Source organism: Anopheles bellator, chromosome 2, assembly GCF_943735745.2.
Source record: "Anopheles bellator chromosome 2, idAnoBellAS_SP24_06.2, whole genome shotgun sequence".
Classification (NCBI taxonomy): Eukaryota; Metazoa; Arthropoda; class Insecta; order Diptera; family Culicidae; genus Anopheles; species Anopheles bellator.
The window spans coordinates 29,988,846-30,006,354 of NC_071286.1; the positions used below are offsets into that span (position 1 = coordinate 29,988,846).

The 17,509-nt window shown below is 50.2% G+C and overlaps 3 protein-coding genes across 4 annotated transcripts; all 3 read left to right on the forward strand.

Annotated features, from left to right (window-relative positions):
* Positions 1-1,225: 1,225 nt before the first annotated feature.
* On the forward strand, positions 1,226-7,199 carry LOC131210536 (alpha-tocopherol transfer protein-like). 2 transcript variants are annotated; one of them, XM_058203795.1, is made up of 8 exons: positions 1,226-1,349; positions 5,539-5,653; positions 6,046-6,205; positions 6,287-6,368; positions 6,434-6,613; positions 6,699-6,809; positions 6,880-7,013; positions 7,084-7,199. In XM_058203795.1, the coding sequence occupies exons 2-8, from the start codon at positions 5,563-5,565 to the stop codon at positions 7,181-7,183; spliced, it is 858 nt and encodes a 285-aa protein (XP_058059778.1). In that variant the 5' UTR covers positions 1,226-1,349; positions 5,539-5,562; the 3' UTR covers positions 7,184-7,199. The 2 variants fall into 2 exon arrangements, with proteins under 2 accessions (XP_058059778.1, XP_058059779.1); XM_058203796.1 differs by having other exon boundaries at positions 1,288-1,412.
* Positions 7,200-8,096: 897 nt separating this feature from the next.
* On the forward strand, positions 8,097-15,857 carry LOC131210535 (endoribonuclease Dcr-1). Its single transcript, XM_058203794.1, has 9 exons — positions 8,097-8,725; positions 8,800-10,354; positions 10,618-10,917; positions 10,980-11,219; positions 11,301-12,729; positions 12,826-14,189; positions 14,252-15,397; positions 15,466-15,572; positions 15,638-15,857. The coding sequence occupies exons 1-9, from the start codon at positions 8,097-8,099 to the stop codon at positions 15,810-15,812; spliced, it is 6,945 nt and encodes a 2,314-aa protein (XP_058059777.1). The 3' UTR covers positions 15,813-15,857.
* A 470-nt stretch (positions 15,858-16,327) lies between these two features.
* LOC131210389 (cyclin-dependent kinase 2-associated protein 1) lies at positions 16,328-17,418 on the forward strand. Its single transcript, XM_058203631.1, has one exon. It carries the CDS (start codon positions 16,426-16,428, stop codon positions 16,906-16,908), a length of 483 nt encoding a protein of 160 aa, XP_058059614.1. The 5' UTR covers positions 16,328-16,425; the 3' UTR covers positions 16,909-17,418.
* The last annotated feature ends 91 nt before the right edge of the window (positions 17,419-17,509 follow it).

The window sequence follows — 17,509 nt, forward strand, 5'->3', positions numbered from 1 at the left end:
TTATTTATTTATTTATTTATTTATTTATTTATTTATTTATTTATTTATTTATTTATTTATTTATTTATTTATTTAGTTAGTTAGTTAGTTAGTTAGTTAGTTAGTTAGTTAGTTAGTTAGTTATTTATTGTTACAAACAGCTAACTCAACGAGCGCTTAGTAGTTGTCGTAATCTCTTAGTAGTCGTTCGTAATCGAAAGACTGCAACGTTCAAGTAAGTGAGGAACCGATCTTCGAGACTAGGCTGCCGTTAATTCCCACTTTTATTGGAAGTTTGTTCAAGTTGAAGCCAGTGTTGCTGTAAATGCCGTTTTCAAAGCAATAGCACTATAAGTTGCAATCACCTTCAATTTATCTGCACAGCAAAGACACGATCACGTGGCCAACACCACCCAAAGAAAGTAGAGAGCCATCGTGCAAAGTGTACTCATCTGCAATCGCCGGTGTCGTTAAATGCGGCTACCCACTCACGTGGCCCTTGCTGTTGCCCTTTTCACGGACCCGTAGAACTTGATAAACGAAACCAGCGAAGGTCTCATCGAGTAGATCGGGCGGACCCATAAGTACCGTCGACGATCACCAAACGATACTTGAGGCGGTAGTAGAAGCCCAACAGGGTCACGAAAAGGTTTGACGAATTATCCATCCATTAGTAGACGTTTGCTGTTCTTCTGTTGTGCGCCTACGAAACGAAAAGTGGCCTCGACTGTCAACCGCCAACGACGGTTTTTGTTCGGGTTGTTCGTGGTTTTTGGGGTTTGTATGATGCTTATTCTGCATAATAAATGCGAACAGCGGCCGCTCGGCGTTCATTGCCTGGCGTGTTCCGCGTAAGCACGTGCGCCGATTGTCAGGTGTTTTTCATGGCGGCCCGCGCTCGGCGTCTACGGTATCAGGCTGATGATAATGGACGCAATGACCCAACGGGTCGGCGCTGACCTTACACTCCGCCAAACTGGCCGTCCTCGGTGGGTGTTGATCCACACCCGGGCTGTTGTTTTTGAACTACTTTTCCCCCCTGTGCTTATCGTGAGGTGGCCAGAGCCAGGGCGTTACATGTCGCCCAAGCGTACGGCGGTGGTGAGAGTTACGCGATCCGCTGCTGCTAGCGAAAGAGAGCCCGTGGAGATCGCGGATCGCTGAGAGACTTGATGCTGGCCAGGCTGGCGACTATTGCGACCGAGGCTCACAACCCGTCGAGTCGCGCACGCAGTCGGACGGTTTCGGGGTCTGGTCTTGCGGTTCGTTCCTGCTATTCCGACTTTCTTCTTCTTTCTTTTCCGTACCCGATAGTGTTGTGATAATATTGTTTTGGTCTGTGATCGGTGTGAGCGTTACTTGAAGAGTAGGTAGGAAAAGTGTCCCCGTCTAACGGCTAAAGGGTAGCCAAAGCAACTTTAAGCTTACGACAGGTGAAACAATGAAATATAACATAAACATTGTGAAGCGTTGGCTGTGTGTGGTCAGCTGGTCAGCGGTCCAATCCGTTCAATGACGTTGGGTGTAGGTTTCCCGTTCCCGAAACAACAAGGAAGTGTTCCTTCAGCAAGGGTTCCGAACCGTAAACAGTTTGGGTCGGGTCGCGGAAGTGCAAAGCACTGCAGCTGCGCTTTGCAACACTTTTGTGTTGGCTCAACACGCTCCACCCACCCTCCGAGTCGCCGGCTGCGCGGGGTCTTCTCTGGAGACATTAAGATGCATTGTGGGCCGTGGAGTTTGCCTGGAGGATTGCTGCAGCTGTAGGCGGTCCTTTGTTTGTCAGATGCATAACGGTCTGTTGGACTGTTGCATCGTGACTGCAACCGAGAGACTGTGGCGGATCGGTGGTTATTCAATCCCCAACCCCGGCCTAAGACATCGCCGGGCACGGTAGAAAAAGGCGTAACGAAACGAAACCTAGTGCCTCTAGATTTCTCCTACCCGGTGGGGCCACCGTTGATGTGGAGTATAAACTCTGGTCGCGGACAGCAAAACACTCAATGTCTTTTAGTCGCTATTACGGCCGACTGTTGATAGCGTCCATAACCAAGTGTGGGCCATCGGGCCACGGCAAAGGACGGGGGCCCGGAATCCGGAAAAAGAGTGAAAGCCGTCTCAGCAAGGGAAATCTGTCCCCCGTTCACCGGGGGGCACCAAAAGGGCCCGGACCGGGGTGATTATAAAATTTTTCTATCCCGCTTTGTGCGGTGGCCTTTTTACGACGGGTTTGGAAGATTTACGGTTGTGTAACCTGCCGAGCAAGAATCAAAGATCACGGAGCATGTTTCACCAGGCCGTTTGAGGGAAGCCTGAAGGTGGAGATCATCCAGCCTTTTTGTATGTCAAATATATTATTTTTTATTTTTAATGTCGCGCATCCTCAGCGTCACTTTGTGTGAGGAGCGTTACCTAACGTCTTATTAGCGGCCGGTAATAAAACTAGTAATGGCGTACTAGCAGGTGATTGTTCAGCTAGTGCTCCAGCGTTCCCTGCATACTCGGCCCGATCGCTTTCTATCCTGGTCGTAAGTGCGCTTTTGGCTTACGCTCGGTTCACATAAAAAAATGCGTAAAACCAAAACGAAGCTCCATAAAAGCTTTTAAAAATAAAGGGAAAATCGCTCGAGGAAAAATGGCAACCCAACCTGGCCCGTGGCCAGTGCAAGGCTACAAATACACACCTTTCGGCTTGGTTGCGTCGAACGGCGCGCTTTCTTTATTTTATCTCAGCCCACTGCTGGCCACATGTTGGCTAGTCAATGTTAAAAACAGTTGACCTGCGAGCGATGGGCTGCGGTTGGGATAACACTCCCTCTCTCTCGCTCTCTCTCTCTCTCGATCTCTCTGCCTCATAACACGAACTGGTTGTCGCAGGATAGACATTTTAGTTGCCATTTTTAATTGGACGCCGGAATGTTGGATGGCTGATGTCGGACTACGCCGAAGAGTGTTATGCAAAAATGATTAATTTCAACCCCAAACACCCGATGATCAGGTGGGGCTGACGCCTGCGTAAAATGTGTATGTGTATGTGCACGTCGAATCTAAAATCGAACGAAAAAAATTAGTGTGGCAGCCATAACTTATACGGTTTATCGCTTTTCATCTATTTTTTCTCTTCTCGGCTAGGGCGTCTTGGCTCTGCGCCTGTCTGTTCCCACTGTTTGAATGACCTTCCAACGAGCCGGGGTCACACTGATCACATTTTTCAACATTTTCTTACTTTTTCATCTTGATCGTCGTCCGTCCAGCGTGTCACAGTCGGCACGACGCCACCACAGGTGCGCTTCGTGATCGGGCGACACGGACCGGACCGATTAGCTAATAACACGGCCCGCCTAGTCCCAGTCACTAACGAAGTGAATGGTGCGCCTCTCTTCGATGCCTTCCAAGCCCCCCAAAGATAAGGTAGTCCCAATGGTAGCGACCATCGCGGGCCTTGATTGATCGACCGAGTCCGACGAGTGATCGTATGTGATGAAATTTCTCCAGCGATTCCAATCCAATAACACAGTTCGTATCGGATCGGAGATTATCGTTGTGGGATGTTTAGTGTAACAACGGGTTGGTTGGTCTACCGACGATTAGATGACCAATCTGCGGAGAGTGTGATGCGATCAATTCACAGCCCATGCTCCCACGCCGTTAAGCGTTAAGAAACGCGAACGCAAGTGTGCCCAATGGCGCATCCCAACCGCTGCACGCTGAACGCCTTTTCGATTCGTGTGCCAATAGACGCAAGTGATTGGCACCTAAGAGTGCGTACTGTTTGTCCAGTGGTCGTGTTCTTTACCACTCAACACCGCGGACTGTTTGGACAGTGGGACTCCCCTCCCTGCCTGTTGCGCACGACCGCAGCTAATGGCCGCCACGCCAAAAGAATCGCCATTAAGCGCTTGGAGGGTTTGTTTTGTCAAATTAGGTTTTCCCATTTTATGTGACACCCATTACCGGGGTTGTTTTACCAGAGCATCCCAACCGTGGCCATGAATTGGTTTGGCAATTCCATTTGCCAATAGGCCCATCCACCGAGAAACCGTCCAGCCTTCAGGCGGAATTAACTGCATCGTGCTGCTGGACCTCCTTGCTGGGTATAGGACAAACAATCGCACTGCTCTACTCCGACGGTTAAATTACATTCTGCTACTCTATCACCAAAGTCAACCCAGTGAGTGAGAATTTAAAAGCGATGGCCCTGGTGGCCGATTCATAATGCACATCAACTGGAGACTGAATTTTATTTGACTTTGAAGGTCACCAAAAACCGGCGGAGCATAACAAGTAGCTGCGATGCCGGCCATTGTCTTAAAGTGGTGACGACAGCAAGGTGTTGAGTGGAAATTAACGCCATTAAACGAAAGAATTAACACTCGTCGATTAGAAGATCACCGTTTGGCAATATAATACGCCAACGCCTACGTCATCGCCAACTGACGGGATGTTTTAAGGCAGCCCTTACGCACCTCCGGTTGTTCACCCAGTTCGTCCGGTTCCAGGGAGCTCGGCAAAAATAACAGATTGACTGCCCCAAAAATTACGGCGCCATCCTGCGATCATCCCGCGAGGCAACGAGCGCGACTAAAACACGTTTCGGCAGAAAAACAATCAACATTAACCTTGTTAAAGACAGTGATTTATCTCGCCCGTGGAACCTGGGGCTTTGGAATCGATAGTCCGACTCGACGCTGCCAGGCAAAGCGGTCAGGGCCCGAAAATACACAGAAGACCGGGCCCGAGTCCAATTTGTGGTCAAGTCATCCGCCGAGAGTCGTCTTCGCCGACGAATAGTTTCTTTTCGGCAAAAAAAAAAACACAAATGGAAATCTCGCAAGCCCAGCAGGCTTTTTATTATCAACACGACCGGCGTCCACACGATCGGCGTCAGCATCGGCGGAACGATCGAACACGAACGGAATGCGCATTGCGCAATCGGCGAGCCTCAGCATGGCGCGTGAGTTGCGCCCCATGCTGCCGCGTGCCACGGTCAAGGTCCTGCCGACCTCGCTGGCGGTACATAATTATGGGACATTAATAGTGGTGCGCCGATCGGCAGGAGAAAACGCACGTACGAGGAAAGCGGATAAAAAGTGGCCGGTGTTGTCGCGAAACGGACCGGCGTGGAAGGAAGTGAATTTGGCGATGATTGCAACAGAAAGCACCGTTTTTTTTGGGGAGGGAACAAATAGAGGGACAAAAAAGCCACGGTGCTAACCAGCAGCAACACATCATGGGCCAGAGGGGTTTCACAATGGTCGAAACATTTCTCGAACGGAACACGCGTGGCGTGGCGGTGGCATTGAGCCAGTTTTAGTGTTTGTTGCGCCACTTCGCTGCACTGGCGAAACATTGTCGTTGGCGTTCCCAATTTAAAAGTCTAACCCCGGTGTCCCGATAAGACGCCTATTTGTGATCTGAAAGTTACTTTCAAAACGGCGCGAAACGTTTATCGCGTTAGCACAGTGGAAGGAATATTTTACTTTAAATGATTTTTATTGACCTGTGGCTCTGGTTTTCGGTAAACGGATGTGTGCTTGACCGTGTTCGTTTGTTCGGTTATAGACCACTTAACAGCGGCGCAGCAATATGGGTGTCGGCCAGGACAGTAGTCTGGAGGAAGGAGCCGCACGGTTGAAGGACTGGCTATCGACACAGCCTCATCTGCCACAAAATATTCGTAAGTATGCATATCGTTAGACAAAAATAAGCTAATTTATGCGAGCAAAAGTGGAAACGGGTGTGTTTGTGGCCTCTAGACTTTGGAGATGGTGCTGAGCCGCAAAAGTTTAAACATTCAAGTCAGAATTATGCGTCTGCTCAAGGTCAGATAAAATCGGTTAGAACTATAGCTTAGCAGATTGCGGAACATTTTATCATAACCGTATCATTGAGGTTCGTTCGAACTTTTACCAACCTGAAACACAAACTTCTCTTAAAGCTAGATACTACATCCATACGAAAGCGTAACGTGAACAGCAAATTTTGAAGTACAGCTCTAACCCAAAAGTGGTACTAATAAAATGGAGTTTTTTATACATTGTAATTTTCGAACCGTTTTTTCTGGCACAGATCCGATGCTGCTCCAGCGGTATGTCCATTCGACCGGTGGCGATCTGGAGTACGCGAAGAAAATCTTCATCCTCGGCTACACTATCCGGCAGAACAATCCGCACATCTTCGAAGACCGTGATCCGCTCGGTAGCAATGTGACGGCCATCCTGAAGGCAATGTAATGAGTTGGTTTTATCTACCCTTTTTCTTCATGCTGGTGAACGGCGTAATGGAATCGTGAACATTTACCCCTTTCCAGCGATATGGTGCCTCTGCCGCCGGTAGAAGGATGCGATGACAAGTACATCTTCTACCGCCTAGTGGACTGTGATCCGGATAAGGTGCAGTGTAGCGGTAACCCAGAAGCGGTTAATCCTCTCTAATGCTTGTAATTTTTATGCAATAGTTCGATTTTAATGACGTCATCAAGACGTTCTTCATCATCGCCGATCTGCGTATGATCCAACCCGACGTGCCGATGAACGATGGAGGAGACGTGCCGATCTTCGATATGAACGGCTTTACTTTGCGCCACTTGACGAAGGTCGTCCTGTCGACATTGCGTGTGTATATGCGGTACACCCAGGTAAGCGGAGATCGTTGACCCCACACACCGCGAGCTAGATGATGGACAGCATTAATTTATTGCTTCGCCTCGCCTCGTCGTACAGGAAGCTCACCCGGTGCGCTTGAAGGCGATTCATGTGATCAACTGCACCCCGTTTCTGGATCGTGTGATGTGCCTCGTGAAGCCGTTCATGAAAAAACGTGTCGCCGAAATGGTAAGTGGTAGTTGTTGCCGGTCGCCGAATTGGTGCGGCGGGTTTTCTATCGTTTCGTCGCCTTCCGTAGCTTCACTTCCACCTGCCAAACTCGGACACAATTTATGCGCACTTTCCGAAGGCCGCTCTCCCCGACGAGTACGGTGGCCAGCAGTCGATCGTGAAGCACAAGGAAGATTGGTTCAATCGCATCAAGCTGCAGCGGTAAGACTCTGCAAAATTTAATTTACGAATGTCTAATTTTGTCTTGTCTACCATTACTGCCAACCAACAGGGATTACCTTACCGATGGGACCAGATGGAAAATCGATGAGTCGCGCCGGAGTGCCGGTAATGACCTTTGTGGAACGCTGCGGAAGCTGGAGATTGATTGAACTCGAATGAATGTGATTAATTGTGAAGCTGAAGCGAGAAAGGGAAGATTGTGTATACTCATTTTTATCTTCCACAAAGCTGTATATTAAACACAATAAGCACTGCAGTATATGGCATCTATTCGGGAAGAGCATAAAGGGCACTGTAAAACAATAAATGTTAGTTTTTTCTATACCACGTGGGCCAAGATTTTTGTTTACTTAAGCCAGTGTGTTTCATAGCTACACTTTAAATTTTGCAGCGATCTGTTTAATAAAAATGGTAATCGGGAACCATTCCATCGACCAACCGAGGTAAATAGTTTCTGAACTTTCAAAGAAGTTTATCGAAAACGGATCCGAAATTCGCATAGCTTGTGTTTACGGATGCACCGTTATTTTAGAAAAAAAAAAATGAAAGTCGACTTTCGAAATGTCGTTAAATAAGGTACATCGTGTATGGATATTAAATGTTGTTTACCTATAACTGAGCAAAACTTTACAAATGTTTGCGTCATGCTTTATGTTTGAAAATAAGCGTGAGCGAATATTTTCTGCTAGGCTCCGAAATTATCAAACAATGTAGCAGACTGTCATAAAACGGTGTGTCGCTATAGTGGTTTCGTAAACAAACCGTGTGTCATAAGCACGCGGTGCTCACCACTACACAGACGACCGGCAAAAATCACCATCGCCACTACTACTACGATACAGCATCTTGCCCAAAAAAACCGCGCACAACTGAGACACGAATTTGATAGCTTCAGTTTGTTTACGTTCTGTGTTTGGCAATCAGTTGACCGCCAAAAAGGTGTCACAAGTTGATGGATTTCGCAGACTTTGGCGTGTGATCTAATATCTGCTAGTGGCTCGAGAAGTTGCGGTGCGACAGTGCTCGTTTTGTGTGATAACTAACCTCAACTAACCCGCCACGATGACGGTGTTTCACTGGACGGAGTGGAACATCCACACGACCGCGCTAACGCCGCGCGACTACCAGACCGAGCTGCTGTCGATGGCGCGCGAAGAAAATCTGATCGTTTGTCTGGCGCACAATTCGGCCAAGGAGTTTCTCGCCGTCAAGCTGATACAATCGTTGCGCTCGGACCGAGCACAACCGGGAGCACCGCGCAAAACCATTTACCTGACCGAACGACCGGATCGCGCCCTGCTCGCCTCGATGGTGGCCAACTTGACGGACCTACCGGTGATCACGGTCGACGAGAATCCGACGGATCTGGTCGACCGCGGCACCGACGATGTGCTGTTTTTCTCCAGCGACCGTGTACTGCTGGAGCACCTTAACCTGGGCACGGTGCACGTGGAACAGATCAGTTTGCTGATCGTGGACGAGTGTCACAAAATGTACGGACACCGCGAACTGTTGGACATTTGCCGCCGCATTGAACGGTGCAATCGGCGGCGGACGAAAATCATTGGCCTTGCCGGTCCACTGCACGGGGCCAGCTGTGCCCCGGAACGGTTGTGCTGGGAGTTGCAGTGTCTCGAGCGCTGTTTGCATGCGCGCATCGAAACGGCCAGCGATATCACCAGTGTTCTGCGGTATGGAAACGAAAGCAAGGATGATCGCGTAGAGAAGGACTCAGTAAGGAAGGTTCCGTTTTTCTGTTTTGTAGATTTAGCACCAAGCCCACTGAACTGATTCTGGAATGTACACCGGCAAAGGCGTCTGCCCTAACGTGCCGCCTGCGTACGTTGGTGCAACGGCAGATCAATTTCCTGCAAGACCATCGCTACGATCCGCTCGCCATGTACGACATGGATGTGAACGATGGCGAAAACTCGGCCACCGGCGACGGTGCGGATGGTGGTGAGAATGACGACGAGGAAGGCGAGTTTCGACGCGAACTGCGCTCCATTCCCGATCCGAAAACGGCCCCTCTGCGCTACCTGCACCAGTATCTCGAGCTACTCGAGGAGTTCGGTCCCTGGGGAGCGGATCGTGGAGCGCTCGAGTTGCTGGCCACGATCGAGAAGGAAAAGATTCGAACCCCGTACGAACGGCACTTCCTGTTGCTGTGCATGGTATCCACCGTTCTGGTGCAGGTCCGATCCATTGCTGCGGCCACTTTCACACGCCACACTAACGAGATGGAACGCATCCGACACTATTCGACTCCGAAGGTGCGCCGATTGCTCGAAGTGCTGGCGTGGTTCGGTGAGCAACAAATACGTGCCAAAGATCGCACCATAGGACACCCGATGCTACTGCAGCAACAACAACAGCCGCAGAAGATGCCATACTGCTTCTGCCGTACCGCGGAATGTAGCGAGCTGGGCAAAGAGTATTACGCGTTTGGTACACAGATCGGTGACGTTGGCGAACGGATCGATCGGATGACGGAACAGCTACACACGGTGCGCCATTCCACCGATCGCCTGCTGCAGCGATACAAACTACTCGCAGATGCTTCGTCGAACGAAAACGTGAACAGTGGCACGACGCATCATTCACCCCGTCACGCTGCCCCTGAGGGTCGAACGGGGAACTTTCGGAGACGAAGATTACTGCCGGGTGGTGGTGGCGGTGGCCCACCGTGGCTCGCTGGGTATCACACCTCGCAGCACAAATCACACGATGGAGCAACGACGGAAGCACTGTGTGGATTGATCTTCTGCAACGATCGTTCGATCGCACGCATCCTGTACGTGTTGCTATACGAAGTGGCACGATCCCAGCCCGAGTACGCATTTCTCAACGCGCAGTATACGGTCGACAAGGTGGTAGATCCGCTGACCGACGCCCAGCACGCTGCCCACGAGCACCGCAAGCAGGAGGAGGTACTGAAGCGGTTCCGGATGCACGACTGCAACCTACTGATTGGCACGTCGGTTTTGGAGGAAGGCATTGAGCTGCCAAAGTGTAATCTGGTGGTCCGGTGGAACAGCCCGTCGAACTATCGATCGTATGCCCAGTGTAAAGGCCGTGCGAAAGCTCCCGGAGCGTACCACATTCTGTTTGTTACACCATCGGCCGAGGGCGGTCAAGATAGCGCCGCGCACAAACTGAAGACCAACTCGTTGGACGATGCACCACTGGATAATGAGCTGGAGCAAGAGCAGAGCCTGGACGTGTCGTCTGAAACCGTGGACCAGCACGATCGTGAGATAATCGAACGATCCACGAATGCGATGATTGAGCGTGTGGCGATTTACAGAGAAGTGGAAAAGGTTTGGCGTGTTCTATTGTTTCGTTTTCGGTTCGGGTTTGTTTTGTTGCGTCTTATTGGGATGTATAATTTGTCAATTGATATTTTTAAACCCAAAGTCAGGTACGAAACTAGTTGATCAAAATTGTAGATTTGATGTAAATGATAGAGTTTATTTGGTTCGAAACATTCTTCGAGTCCTGCATTGTATGGATTGGTAGTTTGTGAAACAACAATTGTAATCCAATTGTAATCATGGTGCTTCGTTGTTGATTGTTCTTGCAGCTTCTGCTTTCCAAGTGCCGTAATGGAGAGCCCGCCGATGGAGAGCTGAAGCATGCAGATTGTTTCAACCACTGTCTGGAAATCTATCGACCGGGACTGGCAACTAATTCTAGTAACGCCTCGCTCGGATTACATAATGCCATCCAGACGCTCAACAAGTACTGTGCGAAACTGCCAAGTGACACGTTCACAAAGCTAACGCCCATTTGGCGATGTGCAACAACTGTGCGAAACGGGCGCATCCTCTACCACTACACAATCCGGTTGCCCATCAATTCACCGTGGAAGGAAGACATCTTGGTAATTTCTGGCCAGGTCGCCCAACCACAGTGTTTTTCTTTAATCGTCCTTATCCACCGCAGGGTCTACCGATGCCAACGGAAATGCTGGCCCGTCGGATGGCGGCTTACATAACCTGCCGTATGCTGCATGCAGCCGGTGAGCTGGACAACTCGTTTCAACCGTTCGGCAAGGAGGCATTTCGCGCGTTCGAGGCGGACTGGGAGAACTTCGAGCTTGACGAGCTAGACGCAAAGATTCTGACCGAAAACAACGATCCTCGCCCGGGTACCACGAAACGTCGTCAGTACTACTACAAAAAGGTAAGTGATGGCTGGCTGGCAGGGTGGCTGTTTCGAATTTTACCGGATTTTGAATGCCTTTTAATCCTGCCCGTACCGCAGATCGCATCAGTGTTTAACGATTGTCGGCCGGAAGTGGGTCAAATGGCTTATCTGTACCATATGCGCATGGAACTGATCTGTCCCATACCGGAAGAGCAAAACACACGGGGACGAAAGATTTACGCCCCGGAAGAATCGCCACAGGGCTTCGGCATACTGACCACGAAGCTTATTCCGAAGATTAGCTCCTTTCCGATCTTTACCCGGTCGGGCGAGGTGAAGGTTTCGCTCGATCTCTGCCCGCAGCGTGTCCGAATGACCGAGCGGCAGCTCGAGATGGTTAACTGTTTCGTTCGGTACACGTTCACCAAGGTTTTGCGACTGCAGAAAAGCCTAATGCTGTACGATGCGAACGCCACCGAAAACTGCTTCTTCATTGTGCCGACAATCAAGTGCCAATCGTCGCACGGACCACCGCCAAACGCCGCAGGTCGCGACGGAGATGTGCAGGTCGATTGGGAGTTTGTGGAGAAGATTGCAACCAACGTGGACTGCAGTGGGCCGACGTTCATACCGGACGAGGCACGCAAAGGCTACGCGTTCGATGTGAGCAAGTTTCGCGATGCCGTCGTAATGCCCTGGTACCGAAACAGGGACCAGCCACAGTACTTTTACGTGGCCGAAATCTGTCAGCATCTGTCGCCGAAGAGTGCATTTCCCGGCTCGAACTATGCCACGTTCGAGGAGTATTATCACCGAAAGTACGACATCCAGATACAGAACGTGCGTCAACCGCTGCTCGATGTCGATCATACCAGTGCCCGGTTAAACTTTTTGACCCCGCGTTACGTCAATCGCAAGGGCGTGGCACTGCCGACCAGCTCCGAGGAAACGAAGCGGGCCAAGCGGGAAAATCTCGAACAGAAGCAAATCCTTGTGCCGGAACTGTGCACCATACATCCGTTTCCGGCCTCGCTGTGGCGTGCGGCCGTTTGCCTGCCGTGTGTGCTCTATCGCATCAACGCACTCCTTTTGGCAGACGAGATACGGCGGCAGGTGGCGCGTGATTTACGTTTAGGGCGCGAAGATCTGGACAAGGTCGAAAACGGGGCTAAAGCGCCGTTCGAGTGGCCGATGTTGAGCTTCGGTTGGAATCTGGCCGATGTGTTGCGCAAAACGAAGGAACAAAAAGTGGCACAAGCCGTAGCAGCAGCAGCAACTGAACCGCCAAATGAACCGGTTGTGGAAGAGGTGATAAGCGCCACGGAACCGGAGCCATCGCCACCGAACAAAGAGGAGGCAAACGAAGAATCTAATCACGAAGGTAAAGAAGGTGATGGCGCCGATGACAATCCACCCGAGGGGTCTCAAGATGAAAAAGCGAGCACCGGACAGAGTGAAGAAGAATTGGTGATGGAAATCGGAACCTGGTCCAACGAGATGGCGGTCGGGGTGGAAACTGACGACGGAAACGAATCAGGCCTTGGAGGTAAGACAGCTTTTAAGCGTCGCTTACGAGGAAATTCCACGAAGTTAAATATTGCAATAGTAACATATCGTTTCTCTATGTTTGTCTAAGGTACAGGCAATGGGTCTTCGTCCTTCTTGCGCTACGAATCGGACTGTGGCAGTGACAGCAGTGGGAATTACTACTCTTCGGACGAGTACGATGATGAAGATGATGACTATCTGTACGACGGCACGGACGGTACTGGAGCTACGAACGATGATCCATCTCCCGGTGGGTTGCAGGACGCACCGGGGAGCAACGACCCAAGTGTTGGCAAAGCTGGCCCCAATCCGGACGCCACGGTCAACCTTCCCGGTCGGTTGAAGATCGAGTTTAAATCAGAAACTGTCGCCGAAGCGATCGACTCCGAGCGTGATCTGCAACGCCAGCGTACCCAGCAGAGCATCATTCAGCGATCGCGCCAAAACGAACGGCTCTATCAGCTATCGAAAAATGCTGCCGATGGATTCAGTTGTTCCACGGATGAGTTGATGACAAACGTCGGTGATCGGCTTGAGGCGGAGGAGCGATTTGAGGAACAGAAAAATCACACAAAAGATGCAATTCGCTTGCACGGGACGTTGGTACGGTGGAATGAACCGCTCGCTGAACGGCACTGGCGGAATCGTTTCGATGCGGGCGAAATGGCCACAATTGCCGCCCTGATGGACGATTTGGGAGGAAAAACGTTCGTGGAGTTCGTGCCGTATATCGAGGAAGTCGAACTGTTTGAGCTGCTCTTTCGCAATGGTAGTTCCGGTGAGAGATGGCTACGGTTGGACGACCTGTACCGGTTAAATGAACGATTCTTTCCCGAACGTTACACGATGCTTCGAGGGGGCTCCCATTTCGATCACTTTTTGGACGATGATCCGCAACAGCGCTGTCGAGGGTCGGAACCGAAAACTATTTCGCTCAACATCCGGGATCCTTTCCCGGCGATACTGGCCGGTGAGACCGCGTGCAATTATAAAGTGACACAGGAAGGCGAAAGCTCCTTGGCGCTGGTTTCAGTGCAGAACGGCCTTACTAACGGTCACACGTCGGACGAGATAGAAGGTGATGATGGCGAGTTTAGCTTCGACGATCAACCCGATCTGGAACATCATCCGGGCCCGAGTCCGGCTATCATTCTGCAGGCCCTGACCATGTCGAACGCAAATGATGGCATCAATTTGGAGCGATTGGAAACGATTGGGGATTCGTTTTTGAAGTACGCCATCACAACCTACCTGTATTGTCGGTATGATAACGTGCACGAGGGCAAGCTGAGCCATCTGCGCTCGAAGCAGGTCTCGAATCTGAACCTGTACCGCTTGGGACGACGAAAACGGTTAGGCGATTGCATGATTGCGGCCAAGTTTGAGCCACACGATAATTGGCTCCCGCCGTGCTACTACGTGCCGAAGGAACTCGAACAAACACTAATCGATGCGAAGGTAACAAGTGATATTTGAATAGTTCGTACAGACTGAATAGCAAACCGTTCTCCGATTTGTAGATCCCTGCCTGCCACTGGAATCTGGCCGATCTGCCCGACATCAAACGGCTCTCGTGTGCCGAAATCTGTCAACTGGTTAAGGAACGGGCTCGGGCGAAGCGCAACGAAGAACTAGCAGACCAGGAACAGAAGGACGATGATGACGATGATGATGACGACGACGAGGAAGAAGATGATGATGATTCGTCGGACGAAGATGAGATCGATGATGGGTCAGAGTTTTATTCCTGCTTCATTCCATACAATCTCGTCACGCAGCACAGCATCCCCGACAAATCAGTAGCGGATTGTGTGGAAGCCCTGATCGGTGCCTACCTTATAGAGTGCGGCCCACGAGGGGCGCTCCTCTTCATGGCATGGCTCGGCATCCGTGTGCTACCGATTCTAAACGGCAATCCGGTAGGAAAGCAATGCTCGAGATTGGATGCCGTATCAACAGTCGATATAAGAGAATATGGCCATTGGGTCGCTCCGCCGTCACCGATGATTCGGGCGAACATAACGTTCGGTGGCATTTTGGCTGGCGCCAGTGCGACATCCCGCGAACTAGCGCGGTTACTCGTAGGCTTCGAAGCATTCGAGCGTTCGCTTGGCTACCAGTTCCACGATCGTTCGTATCTGCTGCAGGCAATGACGCACGCTTCGTACAGCCCGAATCGTCTGACCGACTGTTACCAACGGCTCGAGTTCCTCGGAGATGCCATCCTCGATTATCTGATCACGCGCCACCTCTATGAGGATCGGCGACAGCACTCACCCGGTGCGCTAACCGATCTCCGGTCGGCACTGGTCAACAACACGATCTTTGCCTCGCTCGCCGTACGCCATGGGTTTCATAAGTACTTCCTGCATCTGTCGCCGGGCTTGCAGGAGGTCATCGATCGATTCGTTCGCATCCAGCAGGAAAATGGCCACCGCATCACAGAGGAAGATTACTATCTACCGGACGAAGACGACGATTTTGGTGACGGAGCTATCGGAGTTCCGTTCGGTGAAGGGGAAACAGCCGATGGCCAGACGCTAATGGGGCACGGAGCCGGTGAAGCCGAAGACGTCGAAGTGCCGAAAGCTCTGGGGGACGTGTTTGAATCGATTGCCGGTGCCATCTTCCTCGATTCGGGCATGTCCCTTGATACCGTGTGGAAGGTAGATTTAAAGGGGGGGACAATTAAAAAGGCCGACAGCAACTTTAATCAACTTATTTTTGCGACCAGGTGTACCGCAAAATGATGGGACCGGAGATTGAAAAGTTCAGCAGTTCCGTTCCAAAGTCACCGATTCGAGAGCTGTTGGAAATGGAGCCGGAAACGGCCAAATTTGGGTACGTGAGCGCTATGCGATGTTAGTTTATTTCGTTTTAACCCTGTTTTGGACCTACATTTTCAGCAAACCAGAAAAACTTGCCGACGGGCGGCGTGTGCGGGTAACGGTGGAAGTATTTGGCAAAGGAACATTCCGTGGAATCGGGAGGAACTATCGTATCGCCAAGTGTACGGCAGCGAAGTGTGCTCTCCGGCAGCTTAAGAAGCTAGGGTACAGCAGTCACCACAAACGACGGTAGAAATGTATAAGAGGTCTTGCAAATGAAATTACTGATGAAAAACGGGAACGGCTAGCTACTGTGGCAATCTAGTCTTATATCATCTAGATCAATTTTGAGTTAACAGTAACTATAATTTTAGCGATCGAACGCAAGAAATAATGAGGCCAATAAATCAATGTTTCACTTACGACCTTTACTCTGCTGCTTCATTTCCTATTTTGTATACAGTTTACCAAATCCAAACCATTTAACAAAAATCATGACAAGTAATTCAAAATTAATGTACTTAAGGTTCGGTTAATACTGACTACAGAAAATGTTTCAATAAGAAATTTTGTTTGGTGTAACAAATGCTGACTTGCGCCACATGCTTTTTTCGATCTATAGCAGTGCAAAGCGCGCAAATCAAATGCCGAAAACTTTCGACCGTTCTTCTGCGTGTAATGTTTTCTTGCACTACGTGAGATGGTATTGGTGTTGGCTAGGAAAAGTCCAGCTTTCCCACAGAGCGAGCTGTCAGACGCAAAAAGGATATTGTTTAGTTTACTGGTGCGCCTGCTGCGTTGTTGTTTTGTTTTTCATCCGTTTAGGTAAATTTAGTTCGAAAACACGACCAATTGTTCGGCGAGGGATGGACTACGTGGACATTCAGGCGGTAGAATCGAAGCTTACGGACGTGACTGTTACCCCGATACCGATGATAAAGAATGCACACAACAACATTGGCCACGGAAGCAGCGGCAGCAGCGGTAACAACTGCAACAACATCGCAAGCATTAGCATTACGGCGCAATCATCAAATCATCGTAACCTGAACCATCACACCGTTGCAACGCCAGTGAACGATGTTACCGCGGGTGCGCTGGCCCTGACCGTCGGATCGAATGCTGCCAATCTGGTGGCACCGGTTACCACGTTCAATCACTTTCCGAACAACTCGGGCCTTTCGAAGTACGCTCAGCTGCTGATGGTAATCGAAGAGATGGGCCGCGATCTGCGTCCAACCTACTCGGGCAGCCGCAACTCGGCCGAGCGCCTGAAGCGTCTCATCGTTCATGCACGCATTCTGGTCCGGGAGTGTTTGGTGGAAACGGAACGTTCCGCCCGGCAGTAGCGACCAGCACACGCGGACCCTCGTCATAGCAGACCAACATCTCCCATTTCTTCAACCGCGTAGCAACGGCAACAACAGAAAGAGCGTTTGTAAACACATAGTACAAAATGTTTCATAGACCCAATTGGAGGGCAAGACGCGCGAAGCCCAGCATATAAAATCAGTTAACGTAGTCACAAGCAGACATCTTGAGCGCGGCGCCTTTAGTGATTAAGATAGAGAGACTGTGTATTTACCGCCAGTTCATAGAATTCTCCCGCTCGTCGGAAGCCCAACATAAAAGCAGACAAGCAACACCCATCCACAGACACTCACACGATACGATAGATGTATACAGCGGATACGCTCCTTTAGTTTCGAGTTCTCGTGTTTGTTTTTTCTACAAGCATATAGCGTGTTAAAAGACGATATAATTGTGTAGCCTTTATCTATATTATATACAAACCCTCGATCGTAATGTAATTTGTATATCAGACGTTTAAGACGATTAATAAAAGTCATATTTTAGGCAGAGAAGTTAACAGCAATTCTCTGCCCCAATTCCGAAGTGCACTGTAATTGCGGGAATGCCTACAAGTTTGCAGCACGCCAGTGTAAACGC

Coding starts and splice junctions, on each gene's coding strand:
- LOC131210536 (XM_058203795.1), top strand. CDS start 5,563: ATGGGTGTCGGCCAGGACAGTAGTCTGGAGGAAGGAGCCGCACGGTTG. Junction 5,654..6,045: donor TCATCTGCCACAAAATATTC/GTAAGTATGCAT, acceptor TTTCTGGCACAG/ATCCGATGCTGCTCCAGCGG. Junction 6,614..6,698: donor TGTATATGCGGTACACCCAG/GTAAGCGGAGAT, acceptor CTCGTCGTACAG/GAAGCTCACCCGGTGCGCTT.
- LOC131210389 (XM_058203631.1), top strand. CDS start 16,426: ATGGACTACGTGGACATTCAGGCGGTAGAATCGAAGCTTACGGACGTG.
- LOC131210535 (XM_058203794.1), top strand. CDS start 8,097: ATGACGGTGTTTCACTGGACGGAGTGGAACATCCACACGACCGCGCTA. Junction 15,398..15,465: donor CCCTTGATACCGTGTGGAAG/GTAGATTTAAAG, acceptor TTTTGCGACCAG/GTGTACCGCAAAATGATGGG. Junction 15,573..15,637: donor CCGGAAACGGCCAAATTTGG/GTACGTGAGCGC, acceptor CTACATTTTCAG/CAAACCAGAAAAACTTGCCG.